This window comes from Periophthalmus magnuspinnatus, chromosome 10, assembly GCF_009829125.3.
Source record: "Periophthalmus magnuspinnatus isolate fPerMag1 chromosome 10, fPerMag1.2.pri, whole genome shotgun sequence".
In the NCBI taxonomy this organism is placed as follows: Eukaryota; Metazoa; Chordata; class Actinopteri; order Gobiiformes; family Gobiidae; genus Periophthalmus; species Periophthalmus magnuspinnatus.
Window position 1 is genome coordinate 35758447 of NC_047135.1, and position 22661 is coordinate 35781107.

General features: G+C 41.5%; 3 protein-coding genes across 3 annotated transcripts in view; 1 reads left to right on the forward strand and 2 right to left on the reverse strand.

Annotated features, from left to right (window-relative positions):
• The window catches only part of abcb7 (ATP-binding cassette, sub-family B (MDR/TAP), member 7), a 24414-nt gene extending 16845 nt beyond the window's left edge, over window positions 1-7569 (reverse strand). The window contains exons 1-5 of the mRNA XM_033973514.2: window positions 7365-7569; window positions 6571-6651; window positions 6419-6496; window positions 5001-5120; window positions 2542-2674 (exon numbers count right to left, since the gene is read on the reverse strand). Of these exons, the coding sequence (XP_033829405.1) occupies window positions 2542-2674; window positions 5001-5120; window positions 6419-6496; window positions 6571-6651; window positions 7365-7514 (562 nt within the window). The 5' untranslated portion in view covers window positions 7515-7569. The remainder of the gene's footprint in view (window positions 1-2541; window positions 2675-5000; window positions 5121-6418; window positions 6497-6570; window positions 6652-7364) is intronic.
• On the forward strand, window positions 7521-13651 carry uprt (uracil phosphoribosyltransferase (FUR1) homolog (S. cerevisiae)). The gene is made up of 7 exons (XM_033973541.2): window positions 7521-8069; window positions 8620-8662; window positions 10297-10366; window positions 10448-10510; window positions 10811-10972; window positions 12560-12658; window positions 13274-13651. Exons 1-7 carry the CDS (start codon window positions 7840-7842, stop codon window positions 13378-13380), a joined length of 774 nt encoding a protein of 257 aa, XP_033829432.1. The 5' UTR covers window positions 7521-7839; the 3' UTR covers window positions 13381-13651.
• Window positions 13652-13681: 30 nt separating this feature from the next.
• On the reverse strand, window positions 13682-21972 carry zdhhc15b (zinc finger DHHC-type palmitoyltransferase 15b). Its single transcript, XM_033973556.2, has 11 exons — window positions 21832-21972; window positions 21464-21490; window positions 21282-21376; window positions 21095-21215; window positions 20812-20881; window positions 19614-19646; window positions 19243-19363; window positions 18654-18786; window positions 18455-18581; window positions 16700-16812; window positions 13682-16406 (listed from the first exon to the last, which is right to left on the reverse strand). Exons 1-11 carry the CDS (start codon window positions 21947-21949, stop codon window positions 16363-16365), a joined length of 1002 nt encoding a protein of 333 aa, XP_033829447.1. The 5' UTR covers window positions 21950-21972; the 3' UTR covers window positions 13682-16362.
• Between the last annotated feature and the right edge of the window lie 689 nt (window positions 21973-22661).

The window sequence follows — 22661 nt, forward strand, 5'->3', positions numbered from 1 at the left end:
TGTGTCTATAGGCTCTATAGTGGAGCACTGGCCTCCACTCGCCTTTGTAATTACAGAGATGGACGCTGTCTCTAACTTATGACACTACAGTGCTCCACAAAAGGACACACACACTCACACATACGCACACACACACACAGAGCGATGTCAAGTGAGTGCAGAATTATATTTAAACAAAACAAAAAGGTGAAGGAAATTCAAACCCCTCAGGTCTGAATTAACAGCCCGTTCCAAAGATAAGCTCTGTGCACGTCAGGCGTTTTTGAGACGTATTCTTCCCGCCGCAATTTCACCTGTGTGAATAATGTGCCGAGACCAAAGTGGGGTAGTAATTGTTCTGTCTGTCGATGTTCATGGGGCTGTAATGTGGCGTTAAATAGGGAAAGCTCCTCTAATGAACAACGTGTCCACATCTGACAAGGAAGGATGAGCACAGCACAGCCTCTGCAGATAAATCACATGTACCCCAGCTCGTATACCACGTCCGGCGCAGGACACGCAAATTAACACAAAAATACAGCCCCTTTCTTTAAGTGTTTCCTGCCTTTTCACTATACCATTCAGTCCATCTTGAGTTCTGCTCATGTGCTCCAATTACTTCACAAGGACCATTAGTGTGCCAGACCTAACAGGCTCATTAAAATAAGTGCCCGCAGAGCTCAGTATATATACGCCGACTGACTGGTCCCAGAGACTTGCTGTAGGAGCTGGGTCCACTGCATTTATTTATGTCTCTTTTTAATGCGGCCTCACACTTCACACACACTCGCGTTACATCTCACCTTTGCCTCGCATTCAAGAACTGGAACAAATGAGAACAATATACAGACCCTGCTCGATATCAAAACACATAAAACTCAACTTGTACATTAGCAACAGGCCAGAGTGATGCATTTCAAACGTAATTAAGCTGAAAATGCACTTTGAGCTACTGGATTGTGAAGCTGGTTATTGGCATCTATTTTGAGACTGTTCCCAATACAGAGTGTCAGTCAAGTCTCTTTACAATTTAAAAACTGTATTATAAAAGCATTGATCCGATATCTTAAACCAGACACTGTTGTTCTCAGCGGTTTCCAAAGTGTTTATCTCATTTAATCCACTTCTATACGATCTCCATTAGAAGAACATCGAGACGGGACTGTTTTTTTTTTGCCGCGTTCGCTGTAGCGGAGCCTCATCAAAGGTTCAATCACATCTGTATCTTTGGTTTTTAGTTCAGTAATGTCCTGTATCTTTGTTCGATTCACGATATTTTTAACACAGCCCCATAGAAAGAAATCCATCCCTTCCAATCAAACGGTCTGGAAATGTTTGAAGAACTCAGGAACATGCAGGCCCCAGTGTGACGACGAACTTTTATAACCACTGACTACAACAGAACAAATCAAATATATCTAATCACTTGCCTTTGTAATTACATTTTAAGATTATAAAAGAGACATTATGGACACTCTGTATAATATAAAACAATTTTGGGCAGAATTCCACACAACAGAACCACTATATTTCACATTTCTGCCATTTTAATAACGTAAGATAGTAACGTAAATACAAATATCGCTTTGCTCTTTTGATCAGCTGCTCAAGCGTACAAAACGATGGATCAGAAAGGATACGCACTGTAAACGACACATATGTAATGGAAGCTATTACTTTCTTTGTTCGTCTGAAAAACCTTTTTTTGTTACGTGATGGTGAAACTGGGTCAGATACATAAAGCCTTTACAGACGGAGGATGTAAAGGGAGAACTAACGATGGGCCAGGGACGTTTTTCTGGTTTTCTTTCCATTTCCTTTTTGGGGAATTTTTATTTTGCGTTTTACTTTTGTTTTTAATCATTGCACGTGCACATTTTATCTCTTTCCCTACGTGTATACAGTTCTGTTTACATGTATATACTGGTTAAAAAAAAGTTTCTATAAACCATGACCTGAAATGAAATGATTAGAAAAAAAAAAACCCAAACTGAAACTGAACTGTTTGGGGTAATCATCAAAAGAGTGGATGTATTTTTTTTAAAAGAACAAAATCCCGTATTTGTTTACAGAAAGAACTGGTTGTACTTGTAGTTTAGCGAGACCTCGACAAACTGGAAAACCTGAATTCATGGGATGTTTGTATTAGTTTATCAGCTCTTCTCTTAAATGTTTTCTTTTAGAACGTGCACTATGAAAAGAATCCCACTTTCCCTAACCTTAAACTATATCACAAAACTAAACACAAGCGTAATCAGAAAAGTCGTAACTCTACTTTTCCACAGTCGCACAGTCCTATTTTTAGACATTTCTTCCTTAGCGATTGAGCTCTGAAGCCCTGTTGATCTTGCGAGGACAGAAAGTGTTCACTTGTCTCAGAATAAGGTGATGAGATGAACGCAGGTGAAGTGTGACTCAGAAGAGCACAATGTAAACACCGGGGTGGAGGAAAGAGCACGGATATGAATGTTTGCAAAGGTCAGAGTGTTGATAACAGGGAGGTCCTCGGTCCCCTTGTGAGGAGAGCCAAAGCGCCGAGTGCGGAGCGTGTCTGGGACTCACAGCCAATCAGCACGGCCGTTGCCATGGTAGCCACAGTGCTTGGCGCGTCATTCACGTTCAGCATGTGTCCCGACATCTGGTTTAGCTCGTCCACCGCATACTTAAACATGAAGGGCACCATCACATTGGTGAGCTGGGAGGGCACAGAGACAGAGGGGGGGCGTATTAGTCAGGCATATGCCCAGTAAACCCAAGTGTCATTTTCCTCGCTCCCTGTAGAGTCACTTCAGCAGACAGATCCACATTGTGTGTCGTGTTAACGCTGCAGTCTCCACAAACAAAAAATTATCATTATTTCTTTATTTCTTTTGTTTGTGGCTTATTGCTAGCGCGTTTTGTGTGTGTATTATTGTTACTGGCTTGTGGGCTGTGGGTGCGGAGCTGGTGCTTCCTGCTAATGGAATTGAAATGGTTATTAGGGCTAATTAAAAGTGCAGGGACAGCTGTGTGAGTCAGGCGAGTCCGCTGCACATTAGGACAGCCAGCAGACAGCGGCTCACAGCTACGGGTTTTCATTTGAAACACATTTCAGATGACGCTCTCAGCCCCACACAGAGCAGCGCTTTTGTTAAGTTTTCAGATTGTTTTTATGTCGTTTGGAAATTAATTTTGTGAAATATGAAAGATCTGCCAATGAAGAGCCAGCACAGGGAATTACAGCACACACACACAATTTGAAATAACAGATAATTTTGGTCATTTATCTGAGGTCTGTGTTTGTTGTGTTCATCCAGATCCACTGATAACAATCCTACATATTTAACTACACCTGCTCCTGTGTCTCTACAGAATGCACATGTAAATGGACATAGCTAACCCGCTAGCCTCTGCGTTTCAAATAGGAAGTGATCATGGGCGCGCTTCCCTCTCCGTCGACTCTGGCTCCAATTCACTTACTATTGAGAAACTGTCACCCTTCTTACCATATCTGCTGCTGTCAGACGCGTCATTTTGTTCTTAAATGTTCGTATTAACCCTCTACATGATCCTGGGGTTTTTATTTCACTATTGTGTCTGTAAATCCAGATCTGAACATTAATAACAGATCAGTCAGGCTCCTTCTTGCTCCTGCTAGCGTTAGCAAAAGGTTTGATTAACAGCGTTGCTAATTGCCCGCTCCCTGCTAAACTGGGCGTTAACTTCAGCAGCCTCGCTCCGGATTGGCTCTTTGGTTGCTATGATACAGAACTCAAAATATGGAACGCTGCTTCAAATTAGCCACTACACCTGCTCCAGCCTCGATGAGCGTCATTTGGAGCTGAACGCCGTGGGTGACGTCACACTCGCTCAGTCTGTGCTCTCCAGTTGTTTCCATACACATCATAATAAAACATGTCGTTATTAGAAACAACCAATGCAAAACCAATTTCCAACCACGAGGAAGAACACAGACGGAAACCTTCCTTTTTAAATTAACACACAGCCAAGTGCAGAGGTGAGTGGGACAGTAACTATGCAATTACTCAGTTGATTTAAAAATTGCCTCCACTCTGCTGGAGATCTCAGCTCAAACCGACAAAGTGGAGAAATTGATGCTAACTCCAGCCACGCAGGGAAAGGGAAAGGAGATTGGATTGCATTCGTGCCCAGTCCTCTTTTGTACACACTAGAGGGAGCCACGCTGAGCAGCTCCAGGCCACTGTACTTACTTCGGAGCTGTGAATGTGTGATTGTTTTCCAGGGTGTAAATTAGAGGCCATCAACAAAGGAGCTGGAAATGCATCACCGAATGACTGATGTGGGCGAGAATTATCTTAGAACAACGAAGCTTTGTTTTATACACAACATATTGTAATGATCTGATGTTTTGTGTGTGACACTTTGTTGCTATGACGACAAAGGTTGTGTAGTTACTGGAGTCAGTTAAGAGGCTGGTTCAGGTGAATTAACGCTTCTGTCATTTTTGTGTTTGTTTTGGTGCGAGTTACGACTGACAGTAGCCCTTTTGTGTTCAGAAAATAAACTAAAGAAACTTCAACTCATTTCCTCACACCAGAAAGTTATAATATTTAGCTTTGTCATGATGAGTGGGTTGAAAGGTAAAGTGTTTTTTTTTTGTTGTTTTTTTTTAGTTTGTGTCCCTTAGGTTTAGGTGTAATGTGTTAAAATATAAAAATAACAATAATAATTAAAAAAAACAATTAAAATAAATACATAAATTAAATAATTAATACAAAATAAATTAATAAAATAATTTAAATTAATTAAATCATGAGGTGTTCTGGGCATGTCCCACCGGGAGGAGGCCCCGGGGAAGACCCAGGACACGCTGGAGGGACTATGTCTCTCTGGCCTGGGAACGCCTTGGGGTCCCACCGGAGGAGCTGGAGGACGTGTCCGGGGTGAGGGAAGTCTGGGAGTCCCTGCTTAGACTGCTGCCCCCGCGACCCGGCCCCGGATAAGCGGAAGAAAATGGATGGATGGATGGATGGATAAATCATGATCATATTAATAAGTACCTTAGCTCCCGCAAGAAGACCCAAAGAGACCGCAACACGCGCCCTCAGGTCTGGTCTGTCTTTTGGCCACACATACGACAGCATCGCAGACAGAATTGTTGCAGAATTTACCTCCTTCAACTGTCAAAGAAAAAATAAATAAATAAAAAAAAAACAACATTTACACAAGAAAGCCTTTATTTGTCAATGGGTAAATTCCAGTGTTGCTACGCACAGTTGAATCGAGTATTACTTTGCATTTGAAGCATTTATTTATTTATTCATCTATTAGAATCTATCCTAAGATTTACCTCCAAAAAAGCAATAGAAAAGTCTAAACAGACATGAAAATCAAATATAAACAGAATCCCCCTGAGAAATCGCCACAGTGGAGTCTCCAGGTGGACTCGGGGATCCAAACTGACACTACAAGTCCCAAGAGAGGCCTGGACTGTCATCCCAGCTGAGGCTGCCAACACGGCTGTTTACTCTCACTCCTCTACACACCTGCTACTGTGGCTCCGTGCAGGCCAAAGAATATGCAGTAATTCCTCTAATCCGCTCAATATGCTAGGACCACGTTATATGGCACTACCTCCAAGCAAATTACAGAGAAAATGCGCCCAACACCTGTGTGTAATCAAATACAATCAAGCAGCACAGGGGAAGGGCGTATTAACACTGAATGTACATGTAAAACTCTAGTATATGAAATTAAAGTACACACACACACACACACACACTTGTTTCCAGGCCTGTCACAATAACTATTATAACTTATTCATTTACGTACACTTATCGTTCAATATATGAAGCTGGAACAGTAAATTTTGAGGCTCTATATTTATCGTGGGTATTTTTCCTTTGCAAAATTGTGAAGATTTTTGTTATTTTTGTTATAATACAATAAGATTTGAGCTGCAGGGAGTTGAAAGAGTAACGTCTGTGGTTAATTACTGCTTCATTCTGCTGTTTATTTGTCGCAGCTCAGGTCTTTTAATTAAACTGTCCCTTTAAAAACGTTTTACTGGGGTTATCTTGCTTTATCTTTATTGAGTCAGTGTCATAAATTTGTTTCAATATTAATCGTTTATTGCACTACATCTCTATAGCAACATATTGTTCTTCAAAATGTTTTATCAGGAAAGTCCGACCTGTTACAGTAGACGCAAAGGCTTTTTTAATTTAATTTCTTATTGACTTCAAGTCAAAACACACAAAAATGAACAAAAAAGAGCAGAAAAAGTAAAAATAACTGACAGGTTTATACCATTTAAACTTTTAAAGTGTCAACTGTAAAGCAATATTAAAAACTCCCCAAACAGACTGGTGTGTTTGACTTTGTGTAATGTAACAAAACACACTTTCCACAGGGGCATTTCATTTGGTTCTGCCACTAAACTTGAGGAAAAAGTGATAGAAATAGCACTTTTACTCACCACATTCTTCGGATCTGCACTCAACCCTCCTCCCGCGTGTCCGTGCCAACATGATCTTTTGTCTATTAACTGCAAATGCTGTAAAACATCAAGGTTTTTAGAGCCAATTCTACTTTATAACTACAGTTGTTTGTACAGAGTGAGCTGCTGACCCTGGCTGCCTCCAGGATCTGTCGACCGTTTCCACATCTGTTTGAACTCCATGCTGCTGTTCTTTGGTTACTGGCACCCAACTGTAACACAGCACAGAGAGTTAAACATTAAGCTAAGTGAAAACTCGAGTCATTTTGTGTATTTTGTGGCGTTAAAATGGTTGATGTTTGTGGAGAATAGAACAAAAACATTAACAGTGTAACAGATCTAAGAAATGTGGGCTCCTAAACATGTTTTAAAATAAAAATATATATACAGAAATGTTTAAAAAATAAAGATAAGCGTTACTTTGTTTGGATAATCTCAAAATTGGGGTGATAGCGCGTGATAAAATGTTAAATTGTGGGAGTGGGAGCTTTATCTCACTGTTCAGACACAGAAGTTTGGCTGGTGCTGAATGATGTCGAACACGTGACAGATAACAAACCACAGACAAACAGTCCAACAAACACTTTAAACATTCTACAAAATGTGGAAAAACTAAAGCAATCTGAATATAAACTTTGTACAACTGACAAAAGCATCACAAAAGCACAAAATAAAATATTGTTGACATCACAGGTCCACGTGACACTAATGAAGGTGAGTTACTGAACAATTTTCGTATAAAACCTTTAAGTTTGACATCTAAAATCGCGTACAACATAAGTCAACACATTTCAAAGAGAACCCACACATCTTAAAGACACGACAAAGCTCAAAAAGTGAAGTATTTTTGAACAAGAACTCGCTTTTTCCTGTAAAACGTCGCCAAAAACCCAGTGTCCTTTAAAAGTACTGCACTTTCACTCACTAAATACGCGTGCTGCTGTTTAAAATCCCCGCCGTTTTCAGTCCGACTCCTGTTCCAAACGTGATACGAGCTGCTTTGTCGAAGAATACACGCCAATTTTCGTTTTTGAAAGTAAAATCCACATTTTAGAGGGAGCAACATCGGCGCCATGTTTCTGAACCCGGAAGCGGCGGTGGGCTCGCCGGTTACGTCACATCCGGTCTCCAAAGGCGCTGACAGCTAGCATACAAGCACGGCTGATTATTGATTTTTTAAAGGAAATGCCTGTCTGATTTTTTGTTAATCTTTAATCGAACCAACAGTTGTAAAGTTTTTGATAGATATAACACATTTTTGGACGTCAGGGGGAGAATATTTGTGCATAAATCGAAGCTAAAGGAGGAGCACGTTGCCTGACAGGCTCCTGCTGCTGCTGCTTTTTGTTGGAGTTTAGCCTCAGTGCGCGCGTCTCTCTCTCTCTGTCCAGTTCCTCAGGATGCCATGTCATAACCAGCAAGTGAATAATGTCAGCAGTGGGCCAGAGCTCCCAATGAAGCAAGTACGATTCGCAAATAGCACCAACAATGTGCCCGGGATCCTGCCTGAGAATGACTCGAGTAATGTCACTTTACAACCCGTTAATAATCAAGACAACCTCGGACCTCAACTAAAGCTGCTGCCTCTGAACGACCAGATCCGAGAGTTACAGACGATCATCAGAGACAAGTGAGTGTTTCTGTTTTCTATCTCACCCACAGACTATAACAAACATGACCCCACTGACCCTTGTTGACCTTAAGAGCTGCATGTGACACATTAACACACAAATACTGCTCAATAACACGTCTAGCACATGTTCAGACACATATTTTTGTTATTACAGTGGATTGCTCAATGTGTGTGCATAGTAAATGATAAATGGTCACATATTTATACAGCTCTTTCCCCCTTCAAGGCTCAAAAGTCTTTACATCAATGAAGCACTCACCCATTCAAACACACATTCAAACACACATTCATACACACATTCATACACCAGTGAACACAGAGACTGGGGACGAGGGGCGTTAAGTGTCTTGCCTAAGCGCACAACAACAGCATTCATCTGTGTGTCAGTAGATCTACCAATGATGTTTACGTTGAAAGCTGGATTTGAACCACTAACCTTCAAAACAAATGACAAACACTCTACCAACGGAGCTACTGCCGCCCGATATGTGTAATAAATGTGATATAAAACTTACAAAAACATGTATATTGTGTTTTATGCTTCCAGGACCACCAGCAGAGGAGATTTTGTGTTTAGTGCGGACAGATTGGTAAGATTACACTGGGTTACAAAAAAAAACATTTTTGAAAGTTGTCTGTGTTTTTTCAACTGAATTAGGGCCATTTTGCTCCGCTGAATCCAAAAATCATATCCATTTTTCTCAGTCAGGTCAGGTTTTTATGCTAAATTGATTTTGAAAAATCTGATCTTCTGAATAAATTGATTACAATTTTGTGACATTATCAGTTGATTTTCTTTAATATTTCTCATCCAAAAAATGTTTTAGGAGATAAAAAATAGTTTTCTAACAGAATGTATTAATTAAATGTTACGTTATGTTAATTGATAAAGGTAAGTACATGTAAATTGGAACGTTACGTTATCATTGTGCAAAATTCAGGACATGAACTTCTGTTTCTTTGAACCCCTTGAATGCTCAGCAGCAGGGATGTCTCTCTTCAGAGTCCAACAGTAAACAGCCATCATGACTGCATCCCAGCGTCCCTGATACTGGTCTCCATCTCTTTTATGTCCTGATGGAATCTCTCCACCTGCTCATCACTCAGTGATCCCAGATTCTCAGGAAACCTGAACATTTATCTCCTTTTGGGAAAAAGGATGTGGAGCATCATCATTAAAACCACACTGGAGGAGTCTTTGTCACTGATGTCAGGAACTTCTACAAAGACAGGTACTGGAATTTCATCAGAGTGAGCTCCAGGACGACGTGCTGATTCACGCTCAGGATACTTGAGGCTTCGGTTCTTTCTGTTGGTCCCAGTCACATCAATAGCCCAGAAGTAGCTATTGATGTCGGCTCCCTCCAAACCATGGGAATTCCAAACTTCAGACTCTTCTTGCCTTTAGTCGCTGACGCAGATACTCGGTGCATGACTTACATGCCATGTGTGGCGCCCAAGCTTCATCTTGGTCACCAAGTTTAATACCAGAATAAGCATGGTAAGCACACTTTATGAAACTTGTGACTTGATTCCTGTTAGGAACATTGGTGTATTCACCGCAGATGTAGCAGAATATGTCAGGCTTATTTTTGCAAGATCTTCAAGTCGAAGCCATTTCATTCACTTGTAATGTAAAAAAAAACAATTAGTCATAAGTTGGCACATGCAAAATCTTCAGAATTTGTTTATAGTGAGAAATATAACAGAATTTTGCATCATATGACGTGAAAATACTCATACATGTAAACAAAGTCGTCCAAAAACAGATATGTAGCTTAGTTCAGAACGTTGACCTGATTGAGCAAAACCAATGTGATTTTGGATTCAGCAAAATGATCCTAAATCAGCTAAAAAAACTAGACAATAAATGTAGTGTTGACCAGTGTTATAACTCATCCATGACTGTAATAACATGCATTTAAATGTTTTGTCTTATCACTTTCCCAAACACACATGGATAAACCAGTGTATAGAGTCTAACTGGAGAGGGGGAAATGCCCAAGGACTCGACAGCAGTTTGCACCGGGCATAGCTGGGATAGAAACCTGAACGCTGTGTCACTCAGCCAGGACAGCCATGTTGATGTCATACTGGAATAGTTTGAGCTTAATGTCAGATCTACATTAGAACATAAAACCTACAAGCCAGACCAAGTGTATCACCATAATTATGTAGCAGACCAGGAATAAATGTGCTTCAATAGTCTCCTGTCTGATCACAGATTAGACTTGTTGTTGAAGAGGGTCTAAACCAGCTGCCCTATTCGGAGTGCACGGTTACAACACCAACAGGTGAGACACAGAGGAACGGCTGATGAGTAGCTCTGTTTTGCTGTTTTGTTTGTGTTTATTCCTTCTTTCTTTTTTCTTCAGGGTATAAGTATGAAGGTGTGAAGTTCGAGAGGGGAAACTGCGGCGTCAGCATCATGAGGAGCGGTAAGTCCCGTCTGCACAAACCCGTCACGTACGAGTCCAGTTTATTTTTATTTACACACAAAGTCACTCACATGGCTGATAACAAAACAATTTAACACAACAGTAAATGTATTTTCATTAAACGAGACAATGGCAGATTTAAAAAACTGTCAAATGTACTGCTAAAATGTTTAAACCCTTGACCTGAAACACAATTTGAAGTAAGTGGGATGCGGGTTGTGCAGTATTGGCACTTTTAGTTGTAAAATACAGTTTTTTGTGAGTTATATTTGTTCTTCACGTGTCTTTTGTTCTTCGTAGGTGAGGCTATGGAGCAGGGTCTCAGGGACTGTTGTCGTTCGATACGAATTGGCAAAATCCTTATCCAAAGTGACGAGGAAACGCAGAAGGCCAAGGTCTATTATGCCAAGTTCCCCCCTGATGTTTACAGGAGGAAAGTGCTGCTCATGTATCCCATCCTTAGTAAGTACAAGTTTATTTGTGTAGCACATTTAAAACGACTTGAGCGGAACCAAAGTGTTTCACATAAAAGTCAAGAAAAAACACAGGAAAAGAACAATAACACCTGTATATCCTGTCTAGTTTTAAATACCTGGGAGAAGAGGAGGGTTTTCAGTCTAGTCTTAAACTGTGTCAAAGACTGAGAGGATCTGACAGGCAGAGGGCGCTGTTCCATAGTCTGGGAGCTGCCACAGATAACGCTCTGTCTCCTCTGGTCTCGAGCCTGGCTTTGAGCACGGCAGAGGGAGTTGCTCAGCTGATCTCTGACCTCTGACCTCAGGGTTTGGGTGGAGTATAGAGCTGCAGCTGTAACCCCCGAGCCGCAGCGTTCTGGACATTCCGTACGCGCTGCAGAAATGTGTGGACGTTAGCGAGAAGCCGGACTTAATGACGGAGCTAATGTGCTGTCCAGTTTGAACACATGGAGATGCACTTTACTGTCGTTTACCAAATCCAGGTTTATCTCCCTGTTTGTCCATAAATGTCAAAGAGGCTCAGAGCCGTTTGCCGCTTCCACCGGAGAAGTTTCTGCTGGGTTGACCTTTAGTGCGAGTCTGCATTTCCACATCATACCAATTCACACTGTTCTGATAATTATAGCTCTTAGGACAAAATTATACACTGCCTCGGAGATCGCCAACTAGCAGCAGAATCACATAATAAGGGCCAGCAAAAATAGTATCTTAATAGCCTTGGTTTCCCAGTGGCATAAAGTAACATTTTCAGTTTCTATACGATCAAGGTTTGAAATATGTTTTAAAAATGTAAAGTATAAAAGTACATAGTCATCCTGATGTTTGTAACGGGGAAATGAAAGCCTCCCAGATGTGACGCTCGTAGCTACGTCTTTCTCTCTTTATTTATTTATTTATATATTTATTTGACAGGGACAATGCAATCTGACATAGTTACAACATGAACATTGCAGCTGATGTGATGCAGACAGAGTTTATAGCCAGAGCTAATTCTCAACTCCCGTCCCTGGTTGAGCTTCTCCACAATTCACCAATATGCAAAATATATTAAAACACCTGCCCCTTAAAATAGTTACATCAGTGCACAAAAATACATTCAACACTCACACGTTCTCTCACTCACCAACTGTCATACGACCTATTTACACGTGGGGACAGTTTTGACTCATTTTCAGCCAGTTCTTAACCCTAGAGGTGAACATTTTCAACTCAGAAATGTTTTTTATTTCAGTGGGCAGTGAGTTCCACAGTTTGCAGCTCTGATATGAAAAGGCGGACTGTCCAAAAGAGGTTCTGCGTTGTGGGATTGTACAGTTCTTGTTTACGGCGCCTCTTGTCGCTCTGGTGCTGTTTAGTCTTTGTATAAATGTACTGAGTGACACTTAAAACATAATTTAAGAAAACATAAACTAGTAAAACTTTCAAAACTTAATAGATTATATTTTTTAAGGATGTGACGATATGTTCAGTTCTTTCAGTGTGTTGTAAGCTGTAGAAATACGTCTCAACTTTAAAATGACTTTCAACACAACATAGTTTTTTTGGTAGTAATGTGCGACGTTTGTTCGTGCAGGTACTGGAAACACTGTGATTGAAGCGGTGAGAGTTTTGCTTGAACACGGCGTCCAGCCTCGACATATCATCCTCCTCAGTCTCTTCTCTACACCTCATGGTAAAAAACGATCTCTTTTCATTCACGTTTTTGAATTTAGTAGTGCAAGAGCAGTCACTTAGCTATTTTATCTGTATAATTTGCATTGAACGTTTTGGAGAAAATCGTAAAAAACTGGCAACGACATAAACTGTGTAAAGAAAACTAAGTGAGTGTGACGTCGCCCGCAGCGTTCGGCTCCAGTCCAGAGCAGTTATAGCGGAAAATTTGTTGCCGAGTTTCATATTTACAAATCCGACCCTGATTGTCATAGCAACCAAAGAGCCAATCAGGAGCGAGGATGTCAGTCAAACCTGTTGCTAACGCGAGTGGGAGTGACTCTGGGGAAAGACGACGCCTGATTTGTCTCTTATTAATGTTCATGTCGTGATTTAGGGATAAAATAGTGAAATAAAAACCCCAGGATCATGTAGAGGGTTAATACGAACATTTAAGACCAGAACGACGAGTCCGACAGCAGCAGAGACAGAGAGAAGTGATAGTTTTCCGATCTAACGTGAACTGAAACCAGAGTCGACGGAGAGGGAAACGCGCCCACGTTCACTCCCCGTTTGTGTGTTGTGGCTGTTGCCGTAGTAACCGGTCTACGCTTACACATCACCTCCGTGTTTACAGGAGCCAAATCGATCATTCAGGAGTTCCCCGACATCACCATCCTCACCACGGAGGTCCACCCGGTGGCGCCGACACACTTCGGCCAGAGGTATTTCGGAACAGATTAAAGACGTCTGGGTCCATCACAAACATAAGGGACATGATCTTGTTTTATTTTATTTTTTTTGTCTTGTTTATTTAAATATTCTAGAAGTGTTTCCTCTTGCTGTTTTGTCAAATACGACTCTCTCCAAAGTATGCAACGTCAGGCAGAATCCAGCTGTATTTTCAGTGTAATCTGTGTTTATATATTGTTCAGTTTATTGACAATGGATCATATTATTTTGCATGTTACAACACAGATGACTTGATAAAGGCTTTATATTTGTCAGATGACGCTTAAATAAAATTAAAATAAATAATAAAATTGAAGTTTTGTTGTATTTGATTTACTGAGGCATGATGGCATAGTTTTTTTTTTACAGAATGAAAGGATTTAACAGGACAATAGATACATTATATATGATCACGAGTGTTTCCTCAAGGCCGGTGAGACCTTCAATTTAACATTTAAAACGGCCCATATTACTTTAAAGGGCCCACATTACCTTAAAGGGCCCACATTACACCATTTTCTGATCTGTTTTAATGTCGTTTCCTCGTCACAAACAGATCTGGAGTTGTGTTTTGTTTCATTCACGCATTTTTAACACCTAAAACCTGCAAATTTAGGTTGGGTTCTTCTTCTCTCAAACTGAAAACCCTCCGTTCCACCTTGTGATGTCATCATGTGGCGATACAGGAAGTGCTCCGGTGCATTTTTAAACTCCACACGCCTTCATTTCTAGAATCGTGTGGTTATTTTCAGCCCTGGAATTGCCACTTATCTCGACTGAACTAAAGGTAAAAGGAGCTGTTGACGTGAAAACTGCCACTTCATGACATCACAAAGTGGAACAGAGCGCGTGCGAATGAAACGAAACAACTCCAGGTCTGTTTTTGAGCAGATAACAACATTAGAACATGATTTAAACCTCATAAGAGTCATTTTTTGTGTAATTTAGGACCTTTAAGATGTACAAACACCGCCAGCACCGGGTGATACAGTGAATCCGTAAACCTAAAAAAAAAAAGTTCCACATTTAAAAACAATAGAAACAAAACATACACTTTAACCTTAGTGTTTTTTCATTTTCCAGCAGCGCCGTCCCTCCTTTTACGAGCGCACAGCAGTAATCAAAACGCCGCCGTCTATATTTCCGTTTATAAGCAGCATTAACTTGGCGCGACACACAAAGGTTTTTACAGAACAAAGCACAAAAACGTGACGTGGAAACACCGTCCAGACAAAGACCCGACACTTTGTACAAACACACACTCGGGTTTACGCCGCGTGAACGAGAAGATGTGATCGGTAGCGTTTAAAAAAGTCATACAAACAAAGTAAAAAACATATTGCAGAGTTCTGATCTCTACCAACCAGCGGATGAGGATCAGTCACTTCATCTACAGTATTTACACGTACCTGCATATTTAATCAACCCTCAAACGTAAAAATACACAAACACAAATGTTAATGAGTCTGGGAATGTGAACGGGATTTACAGGAAAAGGGAAAAGTCCGGACGCACCCACGGAATTCTCTGTTTTTACTCCTTTTTTTACATTTTATGCAAACGGAAGAAGCAGATATGTGGAATTATACAGTGAAGAAAAACTTTAAATAAAGCTACGAAATATTCTACGAAAAAGCAAAGGATTTGAAAATGAAATGGGGAGGAGGAGAGGGGGAGGAGATGAGTAGAGAAGAGGAAGAGAAGAAAAAGAGGGGGTGAGGAAGAGAGGAGGAGGTGGAGAGGAAGAGGAGACCAGACAAAAGAGAAGAGTAGGAGAAGAGGAGAGAAGAGGAGGGAGACAAGAGAAGAGGAAGAAAGAAGAGGAGAGGGGGAGGAGAAGAGAATAGGAGAAGAGGATAAGAAGAGAAGACGAGAGGAAGAGGATCAGAGAAGAGAAGGAGAGAAGCTACTAAATATTTTCTGACAAAGCAAAGGATTTGAAAATAAAATGGGGAGGAGGAGAAGAGAAGAAGAGGAGGAAGAGAAGAAAAAGAGGGTGAGGAAGAGAGGAGAGGAGGAGAAGAGGAGGTGGAGAGGAAGAGGAGAGGAGACAAGACAAAAGAGAAGAGAAGAAAAAGAAGAGTAGGAGAAGAAGAGGAGGGAGACAAGAGAAGAGGAAGAAAGAAGAGGAGGAGAGGGGGAGGAGAAGAATAGGAGAAGAGGATAAGAAGAGAAGACGAGAAGAAGAGGATCAGAGAAGAGAAAAAGAATAGAAGGAGAGAAGCTACTAAATATTTTCTGACAAAGCAAAGAATTTGAAAATAAAATGTAAAAAAGAACATATTTAGTGTTTTTCTTTGCTGCTTAGTTCCATAAATCTCACTTCATGTCTTTTCTCTTGTATAAAATGTAAAAAAGTCGTATAAAAAAAAAACACTGAATGAGAAAATGTGTCCAGACTTCTGCCTCGTCGTGGACGTCCAGACGTTCTCAATCGACACATTAACTTGATAAAACGTAGCAAACGATACGTGACATGTTCAGATATGCAGATACTTTGAACAGTACTTCACTCTGTTTTAGATACATTCTTTGGGTCCATTTGTGGAGAATTCAGCAGAAATCGTCAAGTTTAAACGTTTCCTTTAAAATAAAAACAGTGGAGAAATAAATACAAAACAAAAAACGACACTTTTAAACGAGGTTGTTCCGTGCGGAGGTGTTTCCGTTTCCACGCTCAGGTACAGGTCAAGTTATAGGAGAAACACTGTACACGCTCGGCGCTAACTCAACACCTCAGTGTCAAAAAACAGACCACGCCTCCTTTAACGACAGGTCATCTGAGCAAAGATGACACGAAAGAGAAACAGACGAGAACACGACCTCCGCGCTGAGATTATAAACTGCATATTTCAAATTTATGACTAAACTAAGACGCCCCTCGTGTCCCGATCCGCAGGTTTGGCCCCTTCATGATTTCATTCAAATTTAACTGGAATAAATCGAGACCGAACAGGTTCAGACGCTCTTTAAAATAGTTCTTGTTTTAAATGTCTACTCCTCCATCTCAATCGTGACGGACGGGTCGCGATCTCCCACTGAAAAGCACAAAAATGACAAGTTTAGAGTCGAAAAAGTAAAACTGTCCTGTGTGTAGTTCAGCGTTCAGCCACCGGGAGGCAGTAGAGCGCCAACAGTGACAGCACAGTTCACCCTCAGCCACGTCACAGGAGAAGAAGAAAGAACCAAAACAGTTTCCTACAGTGAGCAGATCCCACAGGACAACGGAGCGTTTGAGTTTTTACGTCATTTTTGTCGTAAAAACTGAAACTGAAAAACTAAACTATTTCAAAAGTTGCAGAAATTCCCCAAAGAAGAAAAAGCCTCTTACCAAAACTTCCTTCCTCAGAGCCGTCGTCTGACTCCTCCCACATCTCCGTCGACAGCAGAGGATTCTGGGACTCGCTGTGATTCTTCAGGGGGAAGAAGTGACCGTTTCCTTCACTGAAAAGGACGAGAGTGACACAGAGAAAATACTGAGTAAACGAGACGGGAAGAGAAGAAAAAGAGGGGGGGAGGAAGAGAGGAGAGGAGGAGAAGAGGAAGAGGAGAGGAGGAAGAGGAGAAAAAGAGGGGGTGAGGAAGAGAGGAGAGGAGGAGAAGAGGAAGAGGAGAGGAAGAGGAGAGGAGGAGACAAGACAAAAGAGAAGAGAAGAAGAAGAGTAGGAGAAGAGGAGGGAGACAAGAGAAGAGGAAGAAAGAAGAGGAGGAGAGGGGGAGGAGAAGAGAGGAGCAGAAGAGGAGGAGAAGGGGAGGAGGAGAGAGGAAGAGGAGAATAGGAGAAGAGGAGGAGAAGAGGAGGTGGAGAGGAAGAGGAGAGGAGAAGAGGAGACAAGACAAAAGAGAAGAAGAAGAGTAGGAGAAGAGGAGAGGAGAAGAAGAGGAGGGAGACAAGAGAAGAGGAAGAAAGAAGAGGAGGAGAGAGGAGAGGGGGAGGAGAAGAGAAGAGGAGGAGAAGAGGGGGAGGAGAAGAGTGGAGGAGTAGAATAGGAGAAGAAGAGGATCAGAGAAGAGAAGGAGAGAAGCTACTAAAGGAGGAGGACACGGTTTTATGTTCTAATGTCGTTTCCTCGTCACACAGACCTGGAGTTGTGTTTTTTTGTTTCATTCTCACGTTTAACACACAAACCTGCAGATTTACGCTGAGTTCTTCTCTCAAACTGAAAACACTCTGTTCCACCTTGTGATGTCATCGTGTGGTGATACAGGAAGTGCTCCACTGTGTTTTTAAACTCCACACACCATTTATAGAATCATTTGGATCATTTCAGACAAGGAAAAATTTTCAATCTGAACTGAACTGAAGGTGAAAGGAGGAAAACCACCACTCGATGACATCACAAGGTGGAACAGAATGAAACAAAACACAACTCCAGGTCTGTTTTTGAGAAGAAGAGGAGGAGGGAAGAGGAGAAGAGAAGAGGAAAAGAGGAGAGAAGAAGAGGAGAAAAGAAATTAGGAGAAAAGAGAGGAAGAGAAGAGTAGAGAAGAGGAGGAGAGAAGAGGAAAAGAGGAGAAAAGAAGAAGAGAAGAGGAAAAGAGGAGAGAAGAAGAGGAGAAAAGAAATAAGGAGAAAAGAGAGGAAGAGAAGAGTAGAGAAGAGGAGGAGAGAAGGGAAGAGAAGAGGAAAAGAGGGAAGAAGAAAAGAGGAAAAAGGGGAGGAGAAAAAGAGGAGAAAAGAAATTAGAAGAAGAGAAGAAGAGGAAAAAGAAGAGGAGAGAAGAGGAGGAGGAGAAGAGAAGAAAGGAGAAGAAGAGTTTTTGAGGAGGAAACGTTCTAACATGACTCGAGTCCATTTTGATTCATATAAATGTGTCACTGGACAAATCGTTGTAAAACTGGAGACGTTTGTTTCTACAAACGTCTTTTTGTGACAGATTTAAACTTTGTCTTTTCCTGTGGATCAGACCTGGACGACTGAAGGACACAGACGTCACATAAAAACTTTAAACTCCTGGTTAGATTTGTGTTCAGTCTCTAAAACGTCCCCGTCGTATAAATATAAACGTCCTATCGTCCCTTCTGTCCCCGCGCTCTCTCATGGGTCGGGGGTCGGGGGTCAGGGGTCGGGGGTCAGGGGTCGTACCCGGTGAAGACGGGGATCAGCCACAGTCTACGATCTTCTCCAAACACCTGCTGCAGGTTTCTCCTCATTCCAACATTAAACCCGTTTTTGTCGGGTCCATTGACAAAAACTGGAGCAGAAAAAGCCTCTAAAAAACAAATAATATTAGAAAAAACGTCTAAAACACGAAGATAAACTGATAAAAACACGAGATACTGACCTAAAGTGGATCGATTTTTTACCACGAGCCAACAGTGATAACCAAAGAGAAACAGGAGGCTGACGAAGAACATGACCGACACAAACATCAGGAACAACACGTGGAACTTAGCAGGACCGTTAGGAAGAGCGCCCTGAGAGGAGGAGGAGGAGAGGAGGAGGGGGGAGGAGGAGGAGGGGGGGGAGAGGAGGGGGAGGGAGAATAGGATGGGGGGATAGGAGAGGAGGAGAGGGGGGACAAGGGAGAAGAGGGGGGGAGGGGGGAGGAGGAGATGAGGAGGAGGAGAGGAGGAGGAGGAGGAGGAGAGGTGGGGGGGGAGGAGGAGAGGAGGAGGAGGAGGAGAGGTGGGGGGGGAGGAGGAGAGGAGGAGAGGGGGGAGGGGGGGAGGAGGAGGAGAGGAGAGGGGGAGAGGAGGGGGGGAGGGGGGGAGGAGAGGAGGGGGGGAGGAGAGGAGGGGGGGAGGAGAGGAGGGGGGGAGGAGAGGAGGAGGAGAGGAGGGGGGGAGGAGAGGAGGAGAGGCCAAAGCGCAGATGAACTTTTATTACATCATCACAGAATTGGTCCTTCATTTCTGTCGTGACTCACTCACCTCCCAGAATCTGAGGAAATACTGAAACACTGTGGCGGCGATAAACACACAGTAAAACATCGAGTACGACAAGAACAGCAGGAAAAACTTGTAGTTGGAAAATCCCACACAGTTGTTGACCCTGAAACGCCACAAATATTTACAGCGTTAGACCAGAGTCATGTGACCAGAGTCATGTGACCAGAGTCAGAGTCATGTGACCAGAGTCATGTGACCAGAGTCATGTGACCAGAGTCATGTGACCAGAGTCATGTGACCAGAGTCAGAGTCATGTGACCAGAGTCAGAGTCATGTGACCAGAGTCATGTGACCAGAGTCGTGTGACCAGAGTCATGTGACCAGAGTCGTGACGAGAATGAGTCAGAACGAACCAGGGACAGTGATGGTCCATCTTCAGAACACAACTGAAAAAAGAACAGACACAAACGTTACACAAGAATTACACAAACACAAAAGTTACACAAAAGTTACACAACACGTCTTTCCGTTATGATGTAAACGGCGGGTGTGAAAATCAAACAGTTAAATTCTAAATATTGTCTGTCGTTTTTGTGTTATATTTTTTTTCTTGTTGGCGTTTTGTCTTGTTTTTGTTTGTTTTTTTTACCTGTATTTCATATTTTAAAACACAAAAACTCCTGATCCGTCTGAACTTTTCCGCTTTTCGCTTTTGAAAGTCCAGACGTTTTGTTCTGTTCATCATGACCTGATATTCTCATTTAATATTGTTTTTTGCAACTTTCTACATTTTATAAACACAAAGAAGACGTGAAAAATAAGAATCAGATCTGTGGAATTATGTAGAAAAGAAAAGAGTTAAATAAAGATAAAGTAAAGAACGGAAAGGTGGTGGTTCAAATCCTCCAGACGGAAAGAAACATGAACTGAACCTGCTCCTTTTATAAGACTCATGAAAAATAAATAAATAAATAACAAAGAAAGAAAAAAGAAAGAAAGAAAATAATAAAATAAAGATATAAAGAAGGAAAGAAAGAAAGAAATACAGAAAGAAAGAAAAGAAAAAGAAAGAAATACAAGGAAAGAATAAAAGAAATATGTACAGAAAAAAAGAAAAGAAATACAAAAATACAGAAAGAAAGAAACATCACTGGTCGAGCTCAGACCCACTGATCCACAGGTCGGTCGTGCGATTCCAGCTCACACAGATGAACGCTGCTGTTGTGTCCTTGGGCAAGACACTTAACCTCACCCCAGTGTGTGTGTGTGTGTGTGTGTGCGCTCTGCTATGTGACTGTGTGTGTAAATGTGTGTGTTTATAATTTACTTTGAGTATTTGAATAAAATCGATATTACAAATGTAAATCCTCGTTATATAAAATTCCTATAATTCCACATTTCTGCTTCATTTATCTGATGTTTTCTGTATAAAAAGTAAAAAGCCTTAAAAACAAATAAAAAACATTGAAAGTGAAGGCGTGTCCAAACGTCTGAGCCGTCGTGTCCGTGCCAACAAAACCGCACTTAATAATGACAAAGTGACTCTTCACCCAACGACACGTCCGTCCTGGGGCAACGTTTCTACATGAATGAAGCGAAGACGAGACTTACGTTTCACAAACAGAGCAGTGGTGACATCGGTCGGGCTTCAGCACCTGGCAGCGGTCACAGAACCTGATAGCTGGAGACAAGAGGATGACCAGTTGAATGAACGACATTTGAGACTCGCTTTTACCCTTTGCTTATTTCCTGAAGCCTCGAACTCCGCAATCAACTAATGAAAGAGACGACGGCGACGGAGCGCGCTGGACGGGGATGCTCCGCGGCCTCTGATTGCCCTACTTTACCTCAGGAGAACAAAAACACAAAGGAAACGACTGGGTGGACAGATTACCTCCAGATTGCGCCCGGGTGGAAATGGGCAGCTTCTTTGCGATGTCGACGAGGATCTGTTTCTGCGCGTCCGGCCTCTCCTCCAGCTCGTACCTTTCTTTGTCCGAGTACGAGAGCTGAAACTGACAAAACGCACGAAAATGTAAGTGTCATCCAAAGATTCAGCCACGTGTTTGAGGCTGGAGTACCTTTTTACACGGGGAAGCGGGAGGCGTGAAGATGGACTTCCAGTAAGTCCAGGAGAACATCACGAAACAAATGTGGAAAACTAGAAGATAGGCCACTGCAACAAAAACAAAAGTGTCATTAATCATTCATTAACCACACAAAACCATGTGATTATGACAGCAAACTGCAAATAAACACTTACCTTTTTCGAATGTGTTAGAAATAGTGACTGTAAAATAAGATTAAAACATGAATTAACGAGTATAATGTAAAAACATGCAGAAAAAAACACTATTTAGAAGCTGCTACATGTAAAAACACGTGAAATCTGATTATTCCTTAAACAATCACACAAAGAGTGACTGTCCTGACACAGTTTTAACACATTCCTCACTGATTATTCCACTTAAACTCGTGTATTCTTTATAAAAATCCCTCTTAAAGCCTTTTCCGTGTTGTGAGGTGCTGCATTACGCTTCAACACTGCGCGCAAATCTGCGACGTCGCCGGTAAAAAAAAAAAAAAAAAGAGACAAAATCACAACAAACCGGCTTCGTTTCGTTTACTTACACAAACATAACTCAAAGACGTAGGCGTAGTACGACCACAGGACCACGGACGTGATGATGAGCACCGGGATCCACGAGAAAACCCTCTGACAGCATCTCAAACCCCTGGACAGAGCCATGGTCAGGTCCACGCGATCGGCGCTCGACTGCTCCTCCTGGGATTGACTGATCAGTGACGAGCGCGGATCTGGCATCGATTCACCAGGACGCGCGCTCAGGGGTTGCCAGGTTGGGAGTTTTTGCTGCTCATAGTCTGGTTTTTTAGCTGAAAATGGAAAAAATATGGGATGAATCATTAGATTTTGGAGCTGTGCGTGTGGAGCGGACGGTTTTAGGGAAGTAACTCAACACATGTGCTGAAAATACACTTTTAGAATACGGATTTTGAGTAACTGTTCTGGTGCAGTTTGTCTTTCATTTGCGTTTTGTTTTTTTTAATTAAAGGGTTACGTTGCAATATAATTTAGGTTCAATCTGCACGAAAAAACCCCACAAAATACAGCTCCTGTGGTGAGGCATGTGTGAGTCTTTCTTCTCTAATAAGAAATAAAAGAAATATAAATCAAACATAAAGCTGTTTTTAATCTTATGTTGTGTTTTTTGTGTTTTTACTTTATAATTGAAATGCTACTCGACGTAAAAGTATTCAGAGTATTCAGAACACAGCGCTCTGATTGGACCACGTGTGAGAATATGATACAGAATACATTTTAATGCAGTATATATTATTATTATTATTATTATTATTATTATTATTATTATTATTATTATTATTATTATTATTATATTTTTTTATTTTTTTATATATATATTACAGGAGGCTGAATTTGT